The 9,988-nt window shown below is 41.4% G+C and overlaps 1 protein-coding gene across 2 annotated transcripts in view; it reads left to right on the plus strand.

The window, feature by feature from the left end:
- ABCB7 (ATP binding cassette subfamily B member 7) overlaps positions 1-9,732 on the plus strand; it is an 84,337-nt gene extending 74,605 nt beyond the window's left edge. Inside the window, exons 16-17 of one of the 2 annotated variants that reach the window (XM_039365355.1) lie at positions 6,288-6,393; positions 8,488-8,622. In XM_039365355.1, coding sequence (XP_039221289.1) covers positions 6,288-6,347 — 60 coding nt within the window. In that variant the 3' untranslated portion in view covers positions 6,348-6,393; positions 8,488-8,622. Of the gene's footprint in view, positions 1-6,287; positions 6,394-8,487 lie in introns of both variants that reach the window. The other variant, XM_039365354.1, reaches the window with a different exon arrangement.
- The last annotated feature ends 256 nt before the right edge of the window (positions 9,733-9,988 follow it).

Genomic DNA, 9,988 nt, shown 5'->3' on the forward strand with positions numbered 1-9,988 from the left:
TGTCTATCTGAGAAGAAGGTAAAGTCCCTTTCTTCTTGGTTACGTTCACGCCAATAGTCTCTCAATTCCCAATCTTCTTTCATGTCAAAGAAGGCTTTAGGTAGTTTAGCCTGTTTAAAAAAAGTAGAAGAGCCTTTTTTGTCCTTTTGTATATCTAAGACACCATTCCAGTCTCCCATTAAAATCACAGATCTATAGTCCAACAAGGTTATTTTCTGATGTAGCAACCTGTAGAATTGCTCCTGTTGCTGGTTTGGTGCATACAGCCCCACAATAAGAATTTTCTTGCCATATAAACCAAGTTCAAGCATAACATATCTTCCATGAGGATCTGATTCTAACAGGATAGCAGATAAATTCTGCTTAACATAAATTACCACACCCCCTTTTTTCCCAGGGGCGGGAGATACAAAATGAGATCCCAAACGAGGATTGTTTAAGTATTTTTGATCTTTAGATGTAATATGAGTTTCTTGCAAGCAGATAATATCATTGTTGTGTTGCTTTAAATAATGGTAGATTTTTTTTCTCTTTTGAGGAATATTTAATCCATTAACATTCCAGGTCAGGAGCTTTGCCATCTCCCTTGGCCTTGAGCCTGGAGAAGATCCCCTCAAATTCTGCTACTGAAGAGTATGTTGCAGAGCTTTTGGGTCTTGCTCCTCCCACCGGCATTGAGACAATTTGCTGAGTAGATTCTTTAATTTCTTTTTCTTTTTTCTGTTGTTCTTTTTCTTTACGTTTATGTGCTGCACGGGTCATTCTCTGTTCTTTAACCTCTGCTTGAGACATCCATACCACCTGTCCAGCAGTCATCGCACCTGTACCTTCAGGTTTCTGTTCCATCTCTTTATCACTCAGGACTTTGTGCATCATGGGCAAAGGTGAGCCTGCACCCAGGACCGTTTTGTAAAATTCCTTAGCTTTAACAACTGTATTAAGTCTATAACGTGTCCCTGCATGGCTCAAAACAATACCCATCGGAATCTCCCATCTAAATGGCATCAGTCTTGCTTTAAGTTCATTTGCTAGAAAAGCAAAATCTTTTCTGCTTCTTAAAATTTTAGGTGGAATTTCCTTTAAAATAATAATATCTTGGGCAGCAATCTGAAATCTTTTATTGTAAAAAATTTGCAGAATCTGATTTCTCAAAGACTTCTTAGCAAAATATATCACCACATCTCTGGGCAGATTCTTCTGTTTTGCAATCCAAGAATTAACTCTATAAATTCTTTCCACTCCCCACGTAACTCATCTTTATCTGTATTCAAAATAACAGCCAAGTCATTAATCACCATTTCCATCAAGTCTTGGGTTTTATCTTCTTTCAGGCCTCTTATTCTCAAAGCATATTCCATCTGTCTGTACTGAAACATGAGAATATCATCTTGTGAAGTTTCCACTTTTTTCTGCATATCTTGGAATTTATAATCCAAAAGTTCTACTGTTTCTTCAATTTCCTCCACTCTAGAATCCAGCTTCACGACCACTGAGGCCACTCCAGATAAAGCTAAAAGTATGTCATCCCTCAAAATAGTATTATTTTGTTCTAAAAGCTCCTTCATCTCTTTCTTCATTTTTTCCTTGCTTTCAGATTTATTCTGTTCCAAAAGTTGCTTCATTTCCTCCCTAAACTGTGACACAGCATTTACCATTATTTCTTTAATGTCTTGTGCTGATGTGCCAGATGGGGGAGGTGAAGGTGGAGTAGTTTTAGGTTGCTGCACTGAGGGTATTATTTTAAGTTGTTGTTGCACAGTAGAAGTAGCAGGAGAAGAAGTTACCTTAGGAGCTGTAGTAGCTGGTTGTCGTTTTGAAGCCATTTTAATTTATCTTTCTTTCTTCATAAAAATACCAATAGAAAATAAAAAATCCAAAAAATTAAAAATAAGGTAAAATAGAATAAAATAGAATCAATTTAAAAACTCCCAAAAAATAATAAGAAAAAAATAAAAAGGAAAGCAGAATTAAGCAACAGTTCAGCCAGTCCGTCTTTCAAAGGAAAAAAAAAACTTTCAAAACGCCATTTTACTTTCACTCTCACTTTTCCACCTGCGAGAAAAAAAAGAAAGCTCAAAAAGTAAAAAAAAATCAGCACATACTAAATAAACTAAGTAAACTAAAAAAAAATAAAAATAAAACTAAACTATAAATAAAATCCTTTAAACAGTTCTGTCCGGTTTAAAATTACTCACGGTTACTTTAAATACGGAGATGGTAGCGGCGTTTCGCTTTGTTTCCGAAGAAACAAAGACAGCTGAGAGGCGGAGAAGGCAATGAACTCCGAGGGAGCACTCTTTCTACCCCCCCTAAAATAAAAATCCAGGGAAGGTTAAGAGGTTCTACCTCTATTCATGCGATCTCTACCCCTTCCCTTCGCCCGGGAAGAGGATTGCGAGCCGCGGGCCAGCTGATGAACGCTGTGCTCCGCGGATCTGACACCGTCTCAGGAGGACGGCTACAAAGTAGCCGCCATCTCCACCGCCTTAACCACCGGAAGTCCCGGGACTAGAATCTTGATCATTGAGCAAAGTGGTTGCTAAGCAAGATGCCCATATGGCTGTTCAGCTCAGTGGTCACAATCCTAGCACTCTCAGTTGTAGTCGTCAAGTGGTCTCCCAGTACCTTAAGCAGATGGAGAGGAAAGCCATCATTTCAAGGATTTCAGTTCCATGAGGCCGAAACCCTCCGGTAGGGGGCCCTTCTGCTCCCAAAGAGCTGCCTGCTGGAAGGATTTCAGCAGGCAGCCCTTCTCAAACGTTTCTACAGCCCTCTGAAAGATTTCAGCTCCTCTCCATCCTCTCTGCTGGCAACCTTTCCCTGCCAACTTCCCCATTGACTTTCTGGGGAAGCCGGCAGAGAGTACTGTAAATAGAGAACATATGATGATGGGGCATTTAGCAGCTGGTGTAAATGTGAGCCTTCACACATGACTTGGGAGTGGGGACATTTTACAATGGCTGGAGGTGCTTTGCTGGCCATAAAGCACCCTTTCCAAGGCCCTAGTAACTTCAAACAGGTGCTCCTTAAATGACCAGTCTCAAGTCAGGGGTTATTTGTATATGCTTAGGTTCAAATTCCCAACCCCCCAGGTGCTCGGTGCTTATTATATTTACTGATGCCCCAAAGGGGCTTTTTCAAAAGGCAACTGGATATCGTATTTCCTCAAAGACCTTTCATTTCTCATCCAAGAAGCTTCTTCAGTTCTGAAAAAGCCCCTTTGGGGCAACCTGATGAGTAAGAATCTCCATAGATATTTACTGACGTCTTCCTATAGTGCCAGCCAAAGGCTGTTTGACGGAAGCTGCTCCCATCTGGTCTTTCACCAGATTTTCTAGTCTCCGTGAAAGCTATCAAAATTATTTGGGTGATGTTCCTGAAAATTTCAACTCTTGAAGGCTGAATCCAGATAGCAGCCAGCCCAGGTTACTGTTTTAACAGCGCCCCGTATGGGAGGAAATGTTTTCCTGGAGAGCTTCTCAAGCCTTTCCTTCTCTTTGTGGGATAGCAGATTCAGAAATGTTCCTTTTAATAATGGGATCGGCCCCTTCCTTCTAGCTCTGAAACCATAAAAAGGGGTGGCCACCTTCTTCTTTCTTGTTTTTTAAAAAATAACCATGAACTCGTTGGTTTGGTTTTGCTTATTTTATTACCACTTCCTGGACATTCAGCTGATCATTATGTTTCTTACCTATTATCAAATGAACAGCCTTTTATTATTTATTTATTTGTTTGTTTATTTATGAGACTTATATACCGCTTTAAGTGCAAGCACTCTCTAAGCGGTGTACACCAGTAAGCAATGTATGTGTGTGTGTGTATATATATATATATATATATATATATATATATATATATATATAATATATATATATATATATATATATTTACATTGCCCCCAACAATCTGGGTCCTCATTTTACCTACCCCGGAAGGATGGAAGGCTGAGTCAACCTTGAGCCGGTGAGATTTGAACCGCTGACCTGCTGAACACAGTCAGCTAAAGTGGCCTGCAGTACTGCACTCTAACTGCTGCGCCACCTCGGCTCTTGCAAGACACTTAAATTCTGTGTGCTGACTAATAACTTCCAGCAAAGTGTAATTATGGACTCGCTTGTCATATCCTTATACATTTTATTTATATGAAATGATCTGTGATGACACAGTGCTTAGAGTTATCTGCCCACAGCCTGAAGTTCGATCCTCAAGGTTGACTCAGCCTCCCATCCTTTCGAGGACAGTAAAATGAGGACCCAGATTGTGGGGGGGGGGGCAACTCACCATGGCCAACTTGCCATGGGGGAACTCGCCACAGGACGTGAGTTAAGCTAATATTGAGGAAATGGTGGAACAGACTCATTAAAGAAAGGATACCGTAGGAGGGACAATACGAAATGGGAACGACAAAAATTAAAACAATTTTTAAAATTATTTTAAATAGTTAAATTGAATTGTTGAATGGCGCTGCGGTGGGCTGTCCTGCACTGAGTGGGCTGTGGTGAGTTGTCCCTTTCCGCTCCCCTGAACAAGTGAAAAAACAAATTGAGCATTGTATTACTTTGAGAAGAAGAAAACGAGCAAGAAACAAAATGTATTAGGGCAGTGTTTCTCAACGTTTGTGTGACGGCGACCCCCGTCACACGAACGTGCTGTGCATGCGTGGCGCCGCCCCCATGCGCGGCACGCATGCGCGGCGCCGCCCCCTGAGGGGGGAAAATGGCGGATCGCATTGTTTGGCGACCCCCGTAAAATGGTCGATCGACCCCAAATGGGGTCGCGACCCATAGGTTGAGAACCGCTGTATTAGGGGCTCAGAGCATTAGTTTTGAAAATACCCTTGATGAAGCTGCCTGTGGCCATCCTTCCCAAATATTCTTCCTCTGTCTACCTCCATCATTTCATATTTGTATTTTACGTGACCGTTGTATGAAAGAAATTTAAACACTGTAAGGCACTGGCCTAATAGGGCCATTATATCATTGTTACTGAATTTTTTTTTTTTAAAGGCCCAGTTGAGCTGGCTCATTAGTAATAATGAAATGCCAGCGAACACTTAGGCCCCCTTAAATATCTTGCCTTTGTGAACTCTTATAGAGTAGAAATGTTGTGATGAACTCAGTGAGGTGGCTTCATGCATGCCTGGCTCCCAGCTGTCTCATAAATGCTGGTTTCTTAGAAAACAGATAACTCAAACTGTTGAGAACCAGCACAGCAAAAGAAAAACAGGAAGAAGATATTAAAATAAATTAGGGGATGAGGTAAAAAGGCTGAACAATTTCTTCTATGACCTCTTCCCAGGACAGTGTAAATATTTGTAGTTTGGGATACAATAAAAGTCCAAATCACTGTTCCTCTAAAATTGCTGGAAATGCATGCTGTCTCCTTCAAACGCATCTTGGGGCTCTTTTTTTTTTTTTAAACCAATGAATTGTAAATTAAGACTGACCTATTGTGAGCTTGATATTTAAAAAAAAATGATTGAAAGCAAAAGAGAAATGTGAATAATGTGGATAAGAGTCCCGTTGATTTACCACTGTGTTCATCCAACAGATGTTGCAAAGCTGCAAGCTTCAATTATAAATCAGAGGTTTAAATCAAAACTGTTGCTTCTGATGTCACTGCAGCCTCCAGACACTGGAACAGGCAGAGATAGCAAACTCTTCCAGAAAGTTTTAAAACACTTTTGGAATCTCTGCATCTCCTTTCTCTAATAAAAATCTGGCATTTTGAGTCAGTCCTCTGTTGATATCTGTGCCAGACTTCATACACATCTTTGTAGCCACGGCATTATTTCCCCCTGCTTTGGTCAATCCCTTTAGATCAGTTCCTCTGAAGTTTGTTTTAGAGTTTACCCTTTTGGTGGCTTCAGGTAGATTATACGCCACCCAGCCATTTTGAAAAGGAGGTAGGGAAAATTTGAAAAAATCAAAAAGCCAAATAGTTCAGATGGGTCAACCTTAGGTGAGAGAATGTGGAGAGGCAGGGAGATTAATGGAGGGAAAGCTACCCATAAACAATCGAGAGAGAAAAATATGGCTGTTGGCCACTCAGTCCAGGCAACCAGAAACCTCAGAATCGGGCGGCATCAACGAGGTGTAAAGATACCTTCTGTATTGTCTGTTTATTTATCCCTAATATGCCTTAAGAAATTGAAGCACTTCTTGCTTCCTTGATCCTGCCCTTACAAGTTGATTGGTCTGTTTCTCTGCTTTGGTACCCTTCCCCAAAAGCAGTTTTATCAATGACTGGAACCACATTTACTGCGCCCTACCTCCGTTTTTATTCAGGTGGAGACCAGATCCAAGGCCATTCCCACCCACTTCAGATTTTACTTGGGCCGCCTGTAACAACTGTGTGTTCTTGAGATCAAGCCTCCACGAAGGAGCAGGCTTGGTACGGTGAGGGTCTCTTTCCCAAGTTTTGGGCTCTTTAATTTGGGGTGGGGTTGCCTGTTTTTAAGAGATGAATACCTGAAGCACAAGTAGAACAGTGTGAATGCCCACCTTCATTTTCCAACAATTTAGTTCTCTACTAGTTGGTCCACACTTTTTCTTTTCACCGCTCTGCTGCCTGGAAAGTCCATGGACCAAGAGAAAAGGGGGGAAGCCAGGACTCCCCTCATATCCTCATAAAAAAGAACTGGAAAGACTCACCAACACCCCTCCCCTCCATTTCTACCATAACCTTGACTGTTACACACAAACTAAACTCTGGCTGAATAGGGATAGTGTTCATGGGTTATAAGAAGAGAGCCACTGAAAGGAATTATAGGCAAACAGTTTGGAAACAGGATCTGAAAGCCATCTACCTTCTTAACAGCAAGCCTTCCTGTTCTCCCTCCCCCCCCCCCCAATGCTCAGGCACAGATTTTGCAAGTGGGCAGACCCTGTTGAATCCCTCAAATCTACTCAAAAAGAGATACTTAATAAGTAGCTGGAAATGTAGCTTGGGAAACACTTGCCAGTTGTAGTAGGCAAGAGCCAACCCAATGGATCAGCCTTCCCCAAATTTTGTCCCTCCCCAAAAATCAATTCCCAGAATTCTCCAACTATCTGAAAATTCCATAAGTTGGAGTCTACCCATCTGGAGGCCACCAGTTTCAAGAAGATTGAAATGGACTAGCAGCTTCGACTGACTTTCAAGAGCTCTTTACCTATAGCTCAGATTTCCCGGGGTCTTTTTACTCAACTCCTGAAATTCTTCCAGATCGTGCCACCAATAATCGGTGGCTAAAAAGATGGAGGGCTGAGCACTTTTTACAAAGCTCTTCCCCATGCCTCCCATGATACCAAAAGGAAGCCAATCTTAATCGTAGCTTCTGCGATTGTAAGATATGGAGAAAGATTGAGGGGAAAAAATGTTTCCTGCCCTATTCTAGAGTAGTAAGTTCTGAATTACAGGCAGACCTTGACTTATGGCCTCAATTGAGCTCAAAATGTATGTTGTCAAATGAGACATTTGTTAAGTGAGTTTTGCCCCATTTTAGACCTTTCTTGCCACAGAAGTTAAGGAAATCACTAGAGTTGTTTAAGTTAGTAACACGGTTATTAAGTGAATCCGGCTTCCCCATTGGCTTTGCTTATCAGAAGGCCGCAAAAGGGGATCCCATGACCCCAGAAGGCTGCAACCATCCTAAATATCAGTCTGTTGCTGAGCATCTGAATTTTAGTCATGTGACCATAGGGATGCTACAATGGTCATAAAGGTGAAAAATGGTGCCAAGTCACTTTTCAGTGCCGTTGTTCAATGCCAAATGGTCACTAAATAAACTTGTAAGTTGAGGACTACCTATAAACTATGGTTGATTTATTATGAGTGAGGGTCCATACATTTGTAGAAGCATGGACCGCAACTGCAGCCCTCTAACAAAGAAACTCACTGATGTTTTTCAGCATGATGCTTAATCTAAGGCCAAGTTGTGGTGGCGCAATGGTTAGAAGGCAGTATTGCAGGCTGACTCTGCCCACTGCCAGCAGTTTGATCCTGACTGGCTCAAGGATGACTTCCATCCTTCAGGTTGATAAAATGAGGACTTGGATTGTTGAAGGGCAATATGCTGACTCTGTAAACCGCTTAGAGAGTAAAGCACTAGGAAGGAGTATATAAGTCTTATTGCTATTGCTAATGAGCTGTTCCTTTCCTATTGAATTATTGAAACTAATCAAGGAGAGAACCAGCCTAGAACTGAGGACAAATTTCCTGACAGAACAATTAATCAGAGGAACACCTTGCCTCCAGAAGTTGTGAGTGCTCCATTACTGGAGGTTTTTAAGAAGAGATTGGACAACCATTTGTCTAAAATGGTATAGGGCTTCGTGCCTGAGCAGAGGGTTGGACTAGAAGACCTCCAAGGTCCCTTCCAGCTCTGTTATTCTGTATTCTGAACCCAGGATGTTCCAGGTGTGTTCTTATAAGACAGGTGGGGCCTCTCCTTGTTCCAGGCAAACAATGCAGTGTGGTCTTGCAATTCTGATTTCTTTAAAACAGGGCAAAGTTGCAGAGCGTGGCAAGCATATTGACCTGCTTACCAGCCCCAACAGCCTCTACTACGAGATGTGGCACACTCAGAGCAGCCGGATGCTGAACAGAAGCACCAGTGAGAGGTGGGAGGAGAGAAACCATCACATGTCCAAAGAGGAAGAAAGGAAGAAACTGCAAGAAGAAATAATCAACAGCGTGAAAGGCTGTGGGAATTGCTCCTGCTGAGTCTGAGTCTAAATCCACCCCCAGTTGATGCCAAGTAAAGTTTGCACTGAAGCTGCATTCAACCAAGTACACCGTGCCGAGATTTTGTTTGCTTTTGTTAGTGGGCTTTTCTCCATGAAACCAGATCTTGGTGGCCAAAGGATTTTATATTTGCTTGTCAGTGAGGATTGGTTGAAACTGACCCGGACTGGTTCATTAACACTTATATTTGGTAATAATCTCAGACAAGGTGCAAATCCACCTGGAATTGTTTTTAACGTGGCAGAAAATTGCTATAACCTGGCCAGAATCAAATTATCTGGCATTCACTGTTAAGGTGTTGCATTCTAATGCTGTTCCTCACTACTGCAGAGTTTATATATGTTTTAACAGAAATCAATTAAATCAAGTATGTATATTCATGGGGAAAAGGATGCAGTTAATATTCTTTAGTTGTTGCATTTAATAGAGTTTGTATCCTTTTATAAAAGAGCATCAGGTTTGCAGTTCAATGCAGAGACATTTTTGCCTCAATATTTACTGATTTTCCCCATTAGAAGTACATATTTCTGCAAGGACTAAATTTTCAGTGTTAAGAACAAAAGAGAGCATCTCAAAATCATCGGTGCATCTTTCAAAGCAAAGTAGTAAAGGCTGGTTCATCTCAATTCTGTAATCATCTGGGAACAGCACAAGGAAATGTTTCTATTAAATTCTAATGATAATTCAATACAAATATTGTTAGAATTATTGTCTTGCCAATAAGTTGTGTTTCTGTAGCAAGGTACAGAGTGTCTTCATTCTCAGGCACTATTCGGACTGCCTTTTGTTCGGGCTCAGTATTGATGAAGGAAATGTATTGTTTTGGAAAAGTAATTTCAGTTGACCTTGACATTACTTCAGTACAGAGATGAGTAACTTTTGCTGTGCCCTGCAAAATAAACCCCTTTAATAGGTGGTAACAAAATGGAAATTGGGAGTTCATTCTTCAACTGGATAAGTTACTGTTTGATGGCATTAAGTGGAAAAAGTCGTGGTGCTTAAAAACAAAGTCCTGTCTTTCTTTGTTGGTAATTGCTGGTAACATTTCCTTCCTTCCTTCCTTCCTTCCTTCCTTCCTTCCTTCCTTCCTTCCTTCCTTCCTCCCTCCCTCCCTCCCTCCCTCCTTCCTTCCTTCCTTCCTTCCTTCCTTCCTTCCTTCCTTCCTTCCTTCCTTCCAAGCCACTAGAGGAGTGGGGGGGGGGAAGAGTCATTATTAAATTCCAAGAATTGATAGTATAATTTATCCTGCTTTCAGTGTTTA

The sequence above is a fragment of the Crotalus tigris genome, unplaced genomic scaffold (genome assembly GCF_016545835.1).
Source record: "Crotalus tigris isolate CLP2741 ecotype Arizona unplaced genomic scaffold, ASM1654583v1 scf7180000020062.1902635, whole genome shotgun sequence".
Taxonomy (NCBI): Eukaryota; Metazoa; Chordata; class Lepidosauria; order Squamata; family Viperidae; genus Crotalus; species Crotalus tigris.